Source organism: Acipenser ruthenus, chromosome 19 (assembly GCF_902713425.1).
Source record: "Acipenser ruthenus chromosome 19, fAciRut3.2 maternal haplotype, whole genome shotgun sequence".
Lineage (NCBI taxonomy): Eukaryota > Metazoa > Chordata > Actinopteri > Acipenseriformes > Acipenseridae > Acipenser > Acipenser ruthenus.
In genome coordinates this window covers 1,020,887-1,038,781 of record NC_081207.1, presented here as the reverse complement: position 1 = coordinate 1,038,781, position 17,895 = coordinate 1,020,887, and the positions used below count along the sequence as shown (strand labels likewise).

The 17,895-nt window shown below is 42.5% G+C and overlaps 1 protein-coding gene across 1 annotated transcript in view; it reads left to right on the top strand.

Annotated features, from left to right (window-relative positions):
• Positions 1–17,895, top strand: part of LOC117424636 (protein kinase C alpha type-like) — a 120,674-nt gene that overhangs the window by 72,073 nt on the left and 30,706 nt on the right. The window contains exons 4-8 of the mRNA XM_058992275.1: positions 2,873–2,984; positions 4,493–4,621; positions 11,882–12,038; positions 12,815–12,949; positions 13,190–13,283. Of these exons, the coding sequence (XP_058848258.1) occupies positions 2,873–2,984; positions 4,493–4,621; positions 11,882–12,038; positions 12,815–12,949; positions 13,190–13,283 (627 nt within the window). The remainder of the gene's footprint in view (positions 1–2,872; positions 2,985–4,492; positions 4,622–11,881; positions 12,039–12,814; positions 12,950–13,189; positions 13,284–17,895) is intronic.

Below are 17,895 nucleotides of genomic sequence, written 5' to 3'. Positions count from 1 at the left end.
ATTAATTAAATCTGTACTTTCTAATGGATTAAGCTGCTGTAATTGAAACATAATTCCAGGGCCAATCCAGATTTCACGATACAGCACCAGACTGAGAACATACCTGGGGCATTCAAGAGCAGACCAGGGTCACTGCTGTTCATCACTCAGGACAGGGGCACCTCTCACCAGCATGTGTCAGCTAGCAGTATTGCTCTGGGATTTGTGTTGCCTGCACTCCGGTTTCACACTGTGTACAGTATATATTATGCTTGACCGCTAAATATAGCACTGCTACAGCAACCGGCTGTTCATTAAATCATGACATGGGGCTGCAGGTGTCACGCACCTCTGTACCTTGGTGAGACCTTTGTCATTGTTCAGTCTAGGAGAAACAAAAAAACACAAACTCGGTGGGGCCAAAAGATACGACTCACTGAAAGTGTCAGTCTTTACATGACAGCTCTGTAATTACGACAGGTCACAGCAGAGAGAGGGGGAGAAATGTGACTCTGCATGCTAATAATAGCTGTGTGGACAGGAGAAGCGGGGCTCTGCTTGGTTGGTCAGCGGGTGGCCAGGCAGCACTGACAGCTACTTTGATGCCACTGCAGGGTGTGTGCTTGTGAGTGGTGCTGCAATCACTGACGTGTGCTGCCATCCCGTCATTCATCTCGAAGGAAAAAAGGTTTGCGTATTAAACCTCATCTACAGTTGAGATATAATATATATATATATAATCTTTTTTCCTCTTTCAAGACTTTTTCAAAAGGTCAGTAACTGCTGCTGGCCCTGTTCCAAACCCCTCTGTACAGTGACACAGAATGAGCAGGTCACTGGTGAGCTGCTGGCACAGCCAGGCCAGGCCCCGGGTCATCACACGGACTGTGAGGGTAACCCCTACACAACTCGGGCTGACAGCAGGACGCATCGGTGGGGAGGGGGAATCTGTGTCGGCTTGATGAATGATGGAGGTTCAGACAGACAGACAGACAGGGTCTAGTGAGCCGGGGAGCGGAGTGACAGCGTGCCAAGCAAGCAAGAAAAACGAAGAGAGAGGTGTAACACTGTTTAAAAACAAATCTTGTTCTGTGTCAAGGAAAAACGATGAGTCTAAAAGCACTAGAACTCACAGGAGGGATGACACTAAATAGAGTGCTGTGGAATGCTCAGGCGACTTGAGGAACACCTGCCACCTGTCACTATAAGGGTTTATGAAAAGCACCATTCCCACATTGTGAGTCAGCAGTCATCTGGAGAACGCAAGCGCAACCATCCACTGGTGTTGCAGCCAAATAGCATGGCACCCTTCACAAAAGCGTAGAGCAGCATGGAACAGGGAGATGCACCTGCTGGGGTGGGATGTTCATCTGAGAGGCTCTGTAGTTAATGGGTTAGGGATTCAAAGTGTGATAAGGTTCACGCTGCTGGGATAATGTTCTAGTAGAAAAAGGGCATGGAACAAGATTGGCTCTTTGGTACAATCACAGGTACTGTGTTTTGTGTTTTCTGCATGTTCTACCTCTCTGAATTGTTTGACCCCATCTTTAGAACAAGCAAACACACCATACAGGCTGCTTAAACTCTAACGTTTGAGAAGGAAGAAAAATGCCGCAGGCTCTAGGGTGATCCCTTAATGCATGAAGCGAATTGGTTATCACACGCTTCGTTACACTGCCTCCACTCCAATTGATGCAGATTGTTTGTTTGTTGTATTTATTTATCAGGGAAACATACAATTATAACAGAAGAGTCACTTGCATGACACAAGATGCATTGCATTTTCAATTTAGCTAGCCGGCTAATTTCCATTGGCAGTCCCCGCGCAGACATTGATGTCAACTGTAATAAATTTCTTCTACTCTCAACTATAGCAATAACCTCCTATTGAATATTTGATTAAAAATACATGCAACATTAAAGTCATAAATTACCTATTAAAGTGTAACAAGCCATATGATGCAAATCTCAAAGGAATGCGTTTTGAGCTCCAGCGACAGTGAAATATCAGGGAATGGATACTGGGCAATCAAGTGTGAACCCACGTCTGTTCCTGACAGGTTGCATCACACTGACTCTCTGTTTAACATAAGTTGGAACCCCTGGTTTTAATGGATTTCAGCTCAATCTCTGAATCTTAACACAAGAGGATTATATGTTAGTAGAAATGATCATTTCCTAGGATTCCAGTTCCAGTTTCCAATTGTGTATAATTAGGCCGCCAGCCTGGTCTGCCATGCCAGGGGGAGTCTGGGTGCTCAGGGGCTACCCAAGATCCTTTGCCTTGGTGCTTCAAGGCCTGGCTGGAGTGACAGCTGGGATTTGCAGTGATGTGCGCTGGGTGTTCAGCAGACAGGTCCCCGGCACGACCTGCACAGGCTCTAGATTACAAGGCGTGCTGTCAGGGAGTGCAGTTTAATCAGAATCACGACACTGGAGAGCAGGAGACCAGCGCTGCACCTTCATGCACGGCGTGACTCGGTACTTCAGTGCCTAGACTGTCTGGTACATGAAGAGCTGCTGTCTGCAGGAGGTACTGCAGTGGGCTTCAGTAGGGTTACAGGGTAGTGCAGTAGGAATTGCAATGTTGTGTCTCAGCTGAGATATCCTTTGTAAATAATTTCTAAAAATATACCAGAGCTATTCTTGAAATAAAGGTTCTTTCAATCGGTGTGATTGTTTGTCCACAGATACCCCTTTAGTCTACCTGCTGTATACGTCACAAAAATGCTGAAATAAGTGTAAAAACTATCAAGAGCAACATGTATTAATGCACAAGGCGTTGCTATTGATATACAGTTGTTGGAATGGAATTGGTACGGTAACAGTTGTGTAACATTAGTAAGTGCAAGGTGTCTGTATATTTAAAAGTGTCACTCTCCTCTCTTTGCAGGATCCTAGAAGCAAACACAAGTTTAAAATCCACACGTATGGAAGCCCCACGTTTTGTGATCACTGCGGCTCCCTACTATACGGACTCATTCACCAAGGGATGAAATGTGACAGTAGGTTCTGTTTTTATTTAGCCTGTAAACTAATAAGCTTGACACTGATTTGCAATCCCCGAGCGCTGGACAAATTGTAATTCAGCAAATTCGATGCATTACATACTTGTAACAAATTTGAAATAGTTTTCTTCCATTGCTCATTAAGAATTCAGAGTTCATTATAACTCATGTTACTTTTAGCATTGCTGGATCTTGGAGATTACAAAATAAATGCTATTAATGACCTCCTAAGACCAGCTCAGTCGTTTAATGATGAGAGGCATTCAGACTAAATGATTTCTGCAGGGACTCCACTCAGAAATACCAGGACAAGGCTGATGCTAATAACAAGCGTGCTCTGCATTCCAGTCACAGGCATGCCTTTCCCTGGGTTCAAAATCATGATGGTCACCTTGTTAAATGAAGTTAAGCACTGTTTGAATTAACGTCACATGCTGGGTGTCACGCATTCATGCACGCTGTGTGTTAGGCAGAGAGAGCATCGGCCCTGTAAAGTTATTAAAACAGTAAAAGGCTCCACTTCCTCCCCTCTAGCCCTTGCTAGTCCGTTTGCTTGTGTTTCCATCTCTTTTCTGTGCTCCTTATCCTCCGCTGGACAGTGGGAAATACATTGGAAATCCTGTCTCTATTAATCAGTGTGTACAACAAACAGTCTTAGAAATATTGTTAAAATCAGATCTTTTACCTCGTTTACTGATGCTGAAAAATTAGTCCATGCTTTTCTTTCTTCTAGATTAGATTATTGTAATTCCCTCTTTGCCGGACTCACTAGCCACGCTATGTCTCATTTGCAGCTTGTGCAGAATGCAGCTGCTAGAGTTTTAATTAAAACAAAAAAAGACATCCCACATTAATCCTGTGCTGGCATCTCTGCACTGGCGCCCAGTAAAATACAGGATTGATTTTAAGATTTTAATGTTAACATATAAAGCTCTAAATGGGATGGCTGCAGATTATTTGACAGAGATGTTGCCTCGCTATGAGCCTCGACGGGTATTGAGGTCTGCTAGTTGTGATCTTCTCTGTGTTCCAAGGGTGAGGCTGAAGAGGAAGGGAGCAGCAGCCTTGTGTGTTCAAGCCCCTCCACTCTGGAACTCCCTGCCTGAGTCAGTTCAATGAGCTCCCTCCCTGGAAATGTTCAAGTCCAGGCTCAAGACATTTCTTTATAACTTAGCCTTTTAATTTCCACTTTTTAAGCTTATTTGTATTTTATTTTCATTTTTATTGTATTTTTAAAATATACTGCTCTGTTTTTAACTGTCTGTAAAGCGCTTTAAACCATTGTGTATGAAAGGCACTCTATAAATACAGGTTATTATTATTATTATTATTATTATTATTTATTTATTTATTTATACATTTTTTTTAAAGACACAAAACTTCGCACCCCTTCTGATGATTTTGGACTGGTTTTGGTCCATGTGTTTGTGTTTGTTTGTTTGTTTTTTACGCCCTGTTGCCTTTACGCTGCAAACTGACCCTCACCCCACCACCTTTCTCCCCAGCTTGTGATATGAATGTGCACAAGGTGTGTGTAATGAACGTGCCCAGTCTCTGTGGCACCGACTTCACAGAGAGAAGAGGGCGGCTGTTTCTGAAGATTGAAGTGACTGGAGACCAGCTGCATGTCACAGGTATGTGAACAGAGAGGTCTCTGATGTATAATATGACTATAAGATACTAAGTCAAGCAGACAGGCACTTCAGCTTGTGCCTTCATCAACGTCGCTCTGCTTATAACTGAAGCTTAAACGTTTGTCTGCGTGACTTTGTGTCTGATTGTTTTACTTCTCTTACTTATTCTTTCTGAAAATGAAAGACGTCTTATCTGGATTTGCCTAATGCCTCCCAGAAATCGTAGCCATCGGATAAATCTGCGATGACAGATGATAAATATACCTGCTAGGAAACAGAATGATACAGGCTTCAGGAAATTAAAAGAAGAAATAAAGTCAGAATAAAATGGTAATGAAGAAAAAAGATAGGAAAGAAAGAGAGAGGGATCAAAGAGGAGGAGGAGGAGTGGGGAAATGAAAAATAAACAGCCTATCGATGCAGCGCATTGTCATGTCCTAATGGAATAACAGTCATATGACGTGCGTGCGCGTGCCTGTGCGTGTGTGCATGCATGCATGCGTGTGTGGTATGTGTTTGTGTGCAGAGAACAGTATCGTTGTGAAAAGCTGAGCGTACAGCACTGTTCAGTTGCCATTGGGATACAGTTTAATAGGTTTCTTTGTAATTGGCAACTATCAAGATAGCAGCTGTGCAATGCAATTAGATGCTTTGGTCTATTTAGGTTTATAATAGTCCCCCTCAGATAATTGAAGTGTACTAATTTATACAGCCCGTTTCGAAAAGAAATGACAGATGAAGAAATAGAAGGAAAAGGAATAGCTGTAAACATCAGTGTGTAGTGATGGTTAACAGTGGGGAGGCTTGTACTGTGACTGCTAGTTGTATATTGGAAGTGCCTGCTTTGTGAATATGGAGTGCTGTTCAGTGTGCACGATTGCAGGTCTCTTCGCTTTCACTTTCACCTTCACCACGACTATTGAAAATACAACAGTAGTTGTATTTCTCTATCCTTGCACAGTGTAAGGGACACATCCACTGTCCCGGGCACCTTACTAGAATCAACTGATGCCACAGAAAGAGTGTTCAGCACCATGTAGAGCGGGACGTAATGAGCTTCATGCAAAGCTTGAAGTATTACCTAGAATAAGCAGGTCAGCAAGGTGTGGAGCGGTCTTGCCTTGTTAAGCATTCCTTGCAGCGTGGACGTCACTCTGCGGCTCTCTACTCGGTGGAGCCTGTTACAGAGCTGAGGGAGTAATGAGCTGTTATTTTATTATGAAAGTGGAAGCAGTGCTCTGCAGTGACAGTCGGCATTGCAATGAGCTACGACGCTGTCAATTACAGGAGAGCAGTAAGCCAGCAGTTCTTTTCAGCCAGTCCTGTTTATGGGTGCTATTGATCTAGTATTGATAGGCTGCAAACTAATGGTACTGTATCCATCCCCATCAAAGGGTGAAGTGAAGCTGACAGTCTTACCATTTTTCAGGGGACAATCAATGGTCCTAAAAAGATACCTTCCTCCCCTTAGCCGGGGCTTGGAGCAATTGCCAGAACAAAAACAGCACCACAATGCAAAGCTTTTTATTGTGCGAAGCAGATATTTAAGTGAATTAAGCATCCCCACGAGAGAAGCTTTTACAAGCCACTGCGATCCAAGATGGGTGTCGTGTTGCGCTCAATTCACTTTTTTTGGTTTACAGAATTAAAGACGGGGGGATATTTTGAGATACTGGCTTCACACTCGGTACACAACCGTGTTCTGTGATTCCCCAGCTCAAGATCGATCGCTTGTAGAAAAATACATCCTTTTGTGACTGTATTTGTAGCGGCTTACGTCAATATTCAAACACCAATCTCGGAGACCATTTGAGAATATGACTTCATATTAGCAGGGGATATATTTTTTAGAACTCTTTGCAGAGATGTTCACTGTATAGACTGTATCTGGAACTTTCAAGGTGTAAAAGCATGTGAGAGCCTGCATGCAATGAGTGTTTGAACTGCAGAAGCCCAGCTAGAAGGTACAGTGCTTCATGCATTACTGCAGGGTAAACATTGATTGGTATACTGTAACAGCATGACTCTGGAGTTCAAACACTCATGCGGGGAGGGCTGTCGCAGGCAAGGGGAAGGCGGTTTTGTCTGCACACCTTAAATACACATTTCACAAGGAGGTTATTTTTAAGCCATTTGAAATCCTTCCAAACATCATCGCAAGACCAAACGGGGCCCCGCTTAAGTGTGCCGCTCAGTCTCTGACTTGAGGGCTCATTGAAGCAGGGTGAAATGAGATTGTTACATAATGTGAGACATGAACATACTGAGTTCTCAACAGAGATAAATAAATAAGTGGGACAGCTAAGATGTTATTTAACATGTCAAGGCAGGTGACAGCACTTTGTCGCAGTTATGGTAGCAGATGCTGAACTCTTGTCCACGAGCAAAGACCAACGGTTTACTGAAGGCAATGTAAGAAAGAGAAATGTAAAATCTATTTCTCTAGCCGTTTTTAGTCCTGTGTCGTGCAATTAAACCTTTCTTTCTTAACGTCTTTTCTGTGCTGTGCGAAAGTAGAGTATTACAAAGAATCCCTATTGTTCTGTGAATTCCACTTCACACATGCATTTCAAGATGCATTTTGATTATCAGGGACTGTACCAACAGATTCAGAAAAGCAATGCCTGTTTTCACGGAGGTGAAGGGGTGAAGAACAAGTTAGGCAGAACAAAAAAGCAATATGTAATAGAAAGCATTAACAGCCCAATTTTCTACACTTTCGTGTCAGCACCAAATTATTCTGTTACAACAGAATGTTAAGGTAGCAAAAAATGCAGGATTCATTTAACAGCTCCAACAAGTACCAAAGATCCTTCTTACTGGTCTTGATGTGTGTGTTTTTTTTATCCCTTTCAGTGCAGATTTAAGCATTCACACAAGCACTTACTAAACTTGGTCTCAAGTGCATTAATGTCGGTGACTTGCTTGTTGAGGACACTTTGCCAGGTGATAGTTTGTTATTCTGCGTGAGTGCGTGTGATTTTTAATAAACAGATCGGAAGCCAGCAGCTTCCGTGACGGTGACTCTCAGGCATTGGGAGTGTCTGAACCCCACAGTGTCTGTCACAAGCTAACTTAATCCAAGCCTTCACAGAGGTGACCGTGGCCACCCAAGACAATGTTATCAGGAAGCTCCAGATGTCCTCTGCATGCCAGTGTTTACAAAGCAAGCTTCGGGGCCTGATCTTTGTTTATTGTTTTGCTGTGATGGGATCAAACACAAGTTTCTTTTTTCTTTGTTTACAGTAACTTGCACGCGAATGCAGTTGAAAAGCCTTTTGGATGACACCGAAGGTTCAGATGCAGAAATAAAAAGAGATCCAGCTAAAAATGAAAGCAGCTGGGTGTTTTTGTGCCGGAGTCCTATTTGAAGGGTTGATTTAGTTCTGCTGCTTCTATAAACAAACAACAGGCAGGCAGGAGATGAACAGCTTTGTTCCTGCTAACTACTGCCTCATGGCAATTCTCTCACGCTCAGGTTATTAAAATATTTGGCAGTGCAGCCCTCGTTCTGCGTGGTCTCCATTCCTGACGCTGAAACTGACATTGATAGTGTAGGTCTCTTTTTTTCTTGCAGCATTTTAATTGCCTCTAATTAGTGGGTTATCATTCAAAGTGTGATATTAATTGCCCTGGAACACTTTTACTGGTGTCTGCAGAGACAGGACTCTGTAAAGAAAGGAGCATCGAGGCTAGACTGTTTCCACAATAAAATGTCAAGCTACAATTGTTTCTCAACCAACAGACCTGCTTTGCTGTTTCTGTTGCCTAACACTGTGGCTTCCTGCTGCATTGCACTGCTGTTTGAAAGAGTCAGACATCTGAAAAAGACAAGGAAGCTCAAGCTGATCTAACTCCTATTCAGTTAGTCAAGTTCACCACCAGCCCGTTGTCAATTAAAATATTAGCTTTAATAAAGTGATTATCAGATTGACATTGACGTTTGCATTGTATCAGATTGGGATTTTTTGAATAGTGAAAAGTGTTCCTAAAAGTAAAAGGTAATCACGCATAATCGGAAGAGAGTGTTCTCTTCATTAGAGCTTAGAAGCGTTACCAAGAACAAGACATTTAGCGTAAGGTCAGAAGCCTCATTCACTCCTACGCCACTTACCGTACACACTGGTCAGGTTTCCATTGGCTTAACCTACCCGACTGACTCAGAAAGCAGATCTTACTGCTGGGAAGGTAAGAAAGCTACCTGACCGAAAGGCCAACTGCCGAGGTTCTAACCTGTAACCAGGGTTTCATTGCAAATCATTTTACTGTGATCTGAACAGGCATGCTTCAGCACGTGCTTGCCCTCCCTGACAGACTGACAGCTAAGGGGTCCATTAGTGCCAGTTACAGCATCTCACCTTGTAATGACAACATGATGTTCATGTCTTTCTATACAACATTGTAACCAAGAGGCGAAGGGCTTCAAATTGTTGTGCTAATCGACTAGGACACACTGCCTTGAGGCAAAGTGTCTCTCCTAAGTCAAACGACCCCACTAAGCATTGCAAGTGTGCAGGAACAAGAAGCCTCTTGCCAATTCTGTACAGGATGCTCTACATTAAAAATGCATGCGGCCAAGCGTTATGCAAGCAAGAGCATGGGGAAAAATGTTGTTGACAGTGAGAAATACTCCTGGAGGAAATAAAACTACATGCAGCAGAATATCAATTTAAGATGCCCTAACTAGTGTGTGTGTGTTTCTTTTTTTATCATTATTCCTGTACTCCCTATTACTACTAACAGACTCATATAAACACACTTTTAGAGCAGGTTATTATTATTTCCTATTGTATCAACTTAAGCTTCTGCCTCAGCTTGCACACAAGAGTGGCAAATCTGTATCCTGCTAAAAGGATACAGAATTATTTGCAAAAATATATTTTTTTTTTCTGCATACTTGAAAAAATAAAATGCATTTGATGCACCGGTAACGGGAGCATGCAGGGACCCAATCTGTAAACAATCAATAGTTCAGTTACTTTTTTTTCTTGGAAGAGTACTTCCTTATTAAAACTGCATATATAAAAGCCCATCTTGGGATCCGTCTGGGAATCGGAGAGGAAATCCTTCTGTTAACTGGGCAGATGCATTGATTGTGTACAGGCAAAACAACCGCTCAGGAAAGTATTGAACAAGAAGTATTTCTATACAGATGATTCAGCCTGGGAAAAACAGCACTCGCGCACTGCAACGCAGTCATGTGGAGCCTCTGACAACAGAGTACATGTGTTCTTACTGACAGTGTGTAAAAGGAAACGAATGCACTGCTGCCGTAACATTTTACTTTTTGCATTAAAGGGGTTGTAATCCATTGAATCCATATCACACGTGGACGGCTCTGCTGTAACCTGGGAAATACTATTATTTAGCAGCTGAAAAGCTTTGGAAAGGGGTGGTATATCCTGCGAAAGGTACTGTTAGCTGTGTTTATGTCGCATACTGTCACCCTGGAGTTTGTTCGAACACACTGTTAGCTCTGTTAGCTTGATAAGTGCGCAGGTATTACAAAGCAGTTTGCATAAAACATTTAGACCAATTAAAGTTAAGAAATGCATATTTCCTTCCTGCCTGTGTTAACACACGTCCTTGCGCATATACTGTATATATATATAATTATATATTGGGTGCAGTTCAGAAATGTCACAACATGTTCAGGCAGCAGTGGAGGCTGGGGTGTTCCCTGGAGCTGCCTGAGTCAGCACCGGCACGATGCAGCTGCTTCCTCAGGGAAATCAGAGCCTTGCTTTTGCTGAACAACACAGACCTCACTGCATGAAAAAGGGATTAAAGCAGATAAGGCTGAAAGCAGCAGGCTTCATGAAGGTGGTTTTGGAAATAACACCAGTTAGCCCAAATACTACTTGGTGTGTCCATAATACCTGTTCAGTGTACACGGTTCCCTCCTCCGCACCCACAGACACAAATCTTTCATTTTCAGATGATTCATCTCTTACAGTTTATATATTCTGAGCTGCCTGCTCCCTCTGATGGGAAAATGAAGGAACTGCAGGCATTAATATTGCGTTAAATGCTTGTACAGATTAATCTTGATACCGATGTATCACTGCAAAAAAACAAACACAAAATAACATGTGAATATTCAAAGTATAATGCACCTTGTATACAAGTTCAGTATTGTGCTGTAGTTTCTGAAGTATCTCCCAAGACATGAATGTGCTAAATAATGGGACATCTCAGTAGAGCCACGTCAGTCCCCCAAGAGTTAAATTAAGTGCAGTTCTTAAATGTGCTGTTGGGGAACCTAGCGAACGTGTGCTACTGCTAATTGCAGAGAAAACTGAAGAGGCAATTAAACCAGATCCTGATTCTGAAGGCAATGTCCATTAATCTAGTGACTGTTGGTTAACTAGTCTTGACCTGCAGTAAACTCTCTGCTGCTTCAGAGAATACCCAGCAAGAGCCTCTCATCAAAGGCTTATTAGTGAAAATGCCAGCCGCCACCAGAGGTGAAGCACACACGTTGATGGTCTAATTGCACAGAGCTCAGGAGTTTGTGTATTAATTGGGTCTTACATCCACCCGCCTCGTGTGTAGTCCTGTCTCCACTGAACAGAGTTCCTGAGACAGAGAGGGCCGCACACACAGAGCTTTAACGCAAGAGCTTGCTAACGAATGCTTCACAGCAGTCTGGAAAAGCGTCACTTATATCAAACTGCATTTAAAAAAGAAAAGAAAAGGAAACATTCTTTAAAAAAAAACAACTCATGAGTTAAAGCTGCAGCCTGATGGGGTGGGGTGGGGTTGTCTGTCTCTAGTCTTGGAAAAATATCAGATGACACGAGACTTAGTGGCTTTAGCAGTATGTGTGGAATAAACACGTTGTTTTCACAGGTCCCTGTCACCTCTGGCAGGGTTATTTAACCTGGCGAGACTAAACAGTTTAAATTTGTTTTGGTGTTTAGAGTACATGGCGTTCAAGGCAGTTAATCAGGTGATCTTCTTTTGATTGTGTTCCTTGCTTAGTCCTGAACATTCTGTACACAGACACAAAGCTATTGAGATGCAGTAAACTCCTCTATTTATCCAAACAGCCCTCCTTGGTAACCTGCCTTGGTCTGTGCAGAGCCCTTCTGCTTTGCTGTCACTGTAAATGTTCGAACCCGCCTTGTTTCTTCTTCAGTGTTGGAACATGACACTAAACAATGAATTCCGACAAGGGTTTGTTTCTATTGATTTATTGATTTATTTAATGTTTGTAACAATTTGCTTGTGTTGTCCTTTTCTTTTTTCCTCTGAAAGTGGGAGAGGGGAAGAACCTGATTCCGATGGACCCGAATGGATCCTCGGACCCCTACGTGAAGCTGAAGCTGATCCCAGACCCCAAAAACGAAACCAAACAGAAGACCAAAACCATCCGCGCCTGCCTCAACCCCAACTGGAACGAATCCTTCACATTGTGAGTCTGTAAGCTTGCGGAGGGGAGTCGGTATCATTGCAAGACTCCCTGTATCATTCAGCTCCTTGTTCTTCTCCTGCTTTTCACTGAACCCCAGTTAACCACTTCCCTCTGTATCATTGCAGTATCTTTCATTTTACTCTATGCATGGATATAAGAAATTGCTGCTTTTTTTAACATTTACTAAATAGATCATAAAATGCAGTCAATAGTAGCACTGGGATTGTGCTGTGCTGCAGTGTGGAGTAGTGGTTAGGGCTCTGGACTCTTGACCAGAGGGTCGTGGGTTCAATCCCAGGTGGGGGACACTGCTGCTGTACCCTTGAGCAAGGTACTTTACCTAGATTGCTCCAGTAAAAACCCAACTGTATAAATGGGTAATTGTATGTAAAAATAATGTGTAAAAAAATAATGTAATTGTATGCAAAAATAATGTGATATCTTGTAACAATTGTAAGTCGCCCTGGATAAGGGCGTCTGCTAAGAAATTAATAATGTAAAAAATGTAATATTAGCATTTCATCTATAGGAGACTAAATGTTTTGTCCTACACACTGGAGGTAATGCACAGCATTTCCCCACAACTGAACTCTAGGGAACTCTTTCAAAAAGTCCCCAGCAGTTCTCAGAAGTTATTGTGGAATGCAGGTAATTAGGTGTTTAAGACTGTAATTGGCTAATTGACAATTTAAAGATAGAAAGTGGCACTAAAGAGGTTTTCTGCTAAGTTGACGAAGGCAGTGTTTCAACACATCACCCCTCTGCTCTGCTTCCAGTAAACTGAAGCCCACAGATAAGGACCGGCGCCTGTCTGTGGAGATCTGGGACTGGGACCGGACGACGAGGAATGACTTCATGGGCTCCCTGTCCTTCGGGGTGTCTGAGCTCATCAAGTCCCCTGCGTGTGGCTGGTAAGGGGCTGTAACCCTGGGCTCGAGCTGACTGTCTTATCAATCTGCCTGTCTGATCTATCTATCTATCGATATATCTAGCAACCTTTCTTTCTTTCTTTTTCATTCTTCCACTCTTTCATTCTTCTCTTTTTTCCTTCTTCCTTTCTTTCGGTCCACTTTTCCTTGGTTCCTTCGTGCTTGCGTTCCTCTGTTAGTTGGCTGCAGTTTCCTCACTTGTTCCTTTGTCCGTCCGTTCAGGTTCAAGTTGCTGAATCAAGAGGAGGGCGAGTACTACAACGTGCCCATCTCTGAGGCTGACGATGGGAACTTGGAGCTCAGGCAGAAGTTTGAGGTGAGACCCTCGCCCGGGCTGGGGTAATAGACAGGCTACACCGATGTCAGACAGTCGTGCTGTGTGATAACTAGAATCAGGGTAACATTGATGACATTTAAATTGAGTTTTTAAATAAAAACATATTAATATTGCAAAACCAGAACCGAACAACTGAGTACCGCAGTTTATTTCAATGTCCCTTAGATGTTTCTTTCTCGTTTTGTCATATTGATTTTGTATCGTTCGTTTAGCCCAGGGGTATGCAACCCTGGTTGTGAAGGTCCATTCCGGGGCCCGAGTCATTGTTTCACGTTGGTCTGTTCCAATTCTACTGCACACATGCTCATGTCCCGTAGTCTTGGGTTAAGGAAGCCCTGATACTGTGGAACAGGAGCGGTCGGGGCTCCATTCTGTATAAACGCAGCCCCGTTAGGGCATGCTGACATGGTCATGTTTCTAATGCTCCAGTGAAGTGTATTTGCCCATCAAGCTGCAGTAACATCAAAGGCTTCATTATGGCGATGGGGCCTGTAATCACGTATTGCTGGTTATCAGTCTTTGACGGCCCGTGATGTTTCCATAACAATGCTGCTGGTACCAGCTAGTCATTATGGGATATCCCCAGTCTGAATCTCCTGAGGGAGGACCTGAGCTTGTGGGTCACTGAAAGTCACTGGCAGTGATGAAGCTCTGTGTCTGTTCAGTGCTGTGAAGTCTAAATGGGTGCTTTATATTGAAGCACCATGTACTGCCCATAAAGAATCATAAGGAATCATAGAGCCATATGGAAAAGCATATAACAAAAATATTCATTATAAACCTGAACGATCGCCTCTGAGTTGAGTGGGTTTTTTTCGTGGATAATTACAATTTTGCTGCCACTATCTTTACAGCGGTATTTGGGAAGTTCCAAATTCCAAAAAAACAACAACTATGAATATACGCCTGCAACCATGCACACTGCAGTCGAGCGCCTTAACCACTATGCAAAAGAGCAAGGCAAAGCGCAAAAGCAGCATGCATGTGGTAAACTTTTAAAAGGAATAGTTTTTAAGTACAGTAAGCTCTTCTCGTCTCTCTGCTCCACATTTTCTTATTGCTAACGATAGCTGCTTGGCACTTTCCCTCTACTAATTCCACAGTCTCTCTCTCTCTCTCTCTGTCTCTCTCCCTCTCTCTCTTTCTCTCTCTCTCTCTCCTCTGTCTCTTTCAGGGCTGTCATATTAATATCCACTTCCTAAAGGTAGCGCTTTCTCCTCTGTGTTCCAGTCACACATGTTCTCACAAACTTTTTGTCGCTGGTGTTTGTAGTTTTTGCTGCTACAAATAGATCCAATTTACTAACAATGAGCCAACGGCTGCTGTGGGTTGTAGTTTTATGCAGGATACGGGAGCCGTGACTGGTTTTAGTTATTCTGAAACTCAGCAACAGCATCCAAGCAACATCCGAAAATGCGACAATCTATTCTTTATAGTCGACAGGTTTGTCATTGAATTTGAGTTTCTTTTAGTGTTTTAAAATTCAGCAAAAACGGTTTACCTCTGTATTATTTAGTTCGCAATACCTGGAAGGTAAAATATAGTACAATGTACCATGTTCATTTTTAGGTCTTTACATTAAATACAATTTGCACCATTTAAAAAATCTAAGTGATGTTCAAAACAAGCCTTTAATTTGATAGATTTTTTGTAACATAACATTTAGATTTTTTTGTTCTCCTGTGTTAGTTGATTTGCAGCAGTGCACATGCGTTGGGTACCATGGGCCTGCACGGGCACTGCCAGGGATGATCACGGATGAACAAAAACAATTGTTAGTAAATTAGTAGCTCAGCTGGGAGTTCACTGCAGTGTTACGATGGCATTGATCATCACTGCATAAACCCGAGTTCAAATGTCACGTCTCCATTGTGTCCATTTCAGTGCTCTTAAAGGTGTGGTCCCTGCGGTTTTTAAAATCCAGGTGTTTTTTGAGCTGCGTTGTCGTTCTGATATTGCTCTCCTTATCACTAGGAAGTCCAGCTTATCATTTCTACGCCATTCTATTAGAGACACCTCCACCTAACACACGCTGTGCCATCCTGCTTTTCTTAAACTGGGGGGCTCTCATTTCTGTGAACCAGGGGGCTATAGTGCCATGTCTTCAGTCTGTGCATTAGAAATGAAAAGTGTAACTGTGCAGTGATAAAGGTACTGTAAGGGTCTGACAGTGGATTTTAATACCTTGGATTACACCCTTTAAATGGCACAACACATTGAAATACTGTGCAGTTCCTGTACAGCGTTTTACTTCTACTAGTCTTTTACAACAGACTATAGAAGAAGGTTCAGTTTCCCTGTAAGCATGGTCTAAAGTGGCATGCCTTGTACACATTTACTGAGATGTACGTACCATGTACTCTATCATGACTTTCTCGGACCAGAGCCGGAAGAATTGTTCATCAATTGAATGCAATTTGAATGATCTGAGTAATGGATGACAGTGGGGACATGCAAATGCCTCTCGCTATGAATAGATGTTTAAATGCTGTTTCTTCAATCATGACTCCAAACATTTGAAACATTTCACAACACACAGTACACAGCCCCCGAAGCCCTGATGCTGCTTCTCCAGTGATATACAGCACTCGTTGGTGTTACAACTTTTAGCATTTATTCACACATCCAATCCCATCTTATGTTAGTGCTTTCAATTCCTCATCAGTGGCTTCACTTCTACGAAGTAGTCAGAACTGCTGTGCAAATACAGAGCAGGACCCTGTGAGATACAGTAGAACACCCTCTGCATCCCAGGCAGAGAAGGGTTAAATTCACTGCCACATCGTTCGCCAATCAGGAAGCATGGAGAGCCGAAGGAAGTAGCTGCTGATGGTGTCCCTCTCTGGAAATGTCAAAGTGACAGGGGGTCAGGGGCTCAGTGTATCTGCCATGTACAATACTGTCATTACTCTCCTGGAAACAGGAATCGCGCCCTCGTTATGAAGGCAGCAGAAGGACACAGCAGCTCCTCCTGTCCAGGATTATCATTACTGCCAGCCTCACTCCTTTTGCAGCTTGCGTTAAATTTCTAAACTGCATTAACTGTTATTTGTAGTTCGTCAAGTGTGTCAGTCCCTTACATAAAAAAATAAAAAAAAATCCAGAAATATAGAAATACATACATGCATTTACAACGGAGTATTGTTTTGAATGGCACTATTCCTTTGTGTGTTTGTAATTATTCTGAGCATGTTTTATTCCTAAACACTTGTTATTATCATGTTAAACTGGGGGTTCAGTGCCTAGCAACATCTTGTTTCATTCGGCCCCTCTTTAAAGCACGTTAACCCAGCTCACCACCTGCACACAAAAGCCCCTTTATGCTGTGTGCTGGTTCTTTTTGTGGGGAAAATGTTTTTGATTAACAATTTATTGCCACTTAAGAGTCGAAATGAATGCAGGGTTTGTCTTCTCTGCATCAAGCGTACAAGCGGCTACTTGTTTTCAAAAAAAGGGTCTATATATACTGTATATATTTTCGATAGGGTATTGGCAAGATAGTGGCAGATACTACTAGTTAAAAACACTAATTGAGCTAAAAAAAATACTTAATAAATACCGTAATAATAATAGAGATCTCTAAAGAAAACAATTAATGTAAGACAAGCTGTCTATAAGAGATCAGCCAACCAGTAATCAATGTATGCAAGAATTTATTAATAATAATAATAATAATAATAATAATAATAATATTTCTTATGACAAAATACCCATGATATACCCATTCATTGCAAGGACAAGATCAACCATTAGATGGCAGCAGATGCCTATGATGTTAAAGTCACTGGGATGCTCTCAGCTGTTAGACTGCAGCGAGATGGAACCGGCAGTAGTGTTTAGTTAATGACTTTACGTCATATGTGGTGCTTATATAAACCTGGATAGACGGTAAAGACCTAGACTGGAAATTGCATTTCTGTTTTCATGTCCACTCTGATTTGTGAAGGTGCATCTTCTACACTACTTGTTGTAGGAGGCAGATGTTCTTCTATAAGCTTTTCTCAAGGCATGTGTGTGCCACCTGTGCACAGGTTCAGTAAAGGTAGCTGCAATAAAGTTTAGCAGGTGTTGCGCGATTAAGTTGCTTCCCCAGTGCTGCAGTGTTTAACTGCAGGAACAAATCCACACGGGAACCAAAGTGCTCAGGGTGGTGCAGCCATGGGGAAGAGATTTACAGCTGCTCTGAACCTGTGAAGCTTCCGGGCAGATTTGAATCTTGAGCACGGAAATGAATCGGTGCATGTTATAAAATAAACAAGAACAGCGTGCAGGAAATATTACTGAAAATTCATTCTTTCAAGTGCAGTGCAGAATTATTCAGAAACCACAGCGACTGCAAGCGAGCATCTCAGCTACAGAGCAAAAGAGCCAGGCTTGTTTGCATTTGTGGTTGTAGAGCTTTTAACCTCATCTCATCTCACCGACAGGACCGAATCTGTAATGGCAGAGCATCACACAGCGCTGCCCGTTTCACTTGCAATGTGCTTTTCAGAAGTAGAACTCATGACTTGTTTTCAGTTGTGCAACTGTGCCACTCGTAGCTTTTGAAATGCTGAGTGTAATCGTCAAAGCCACTGACTGAGGTCGAGCT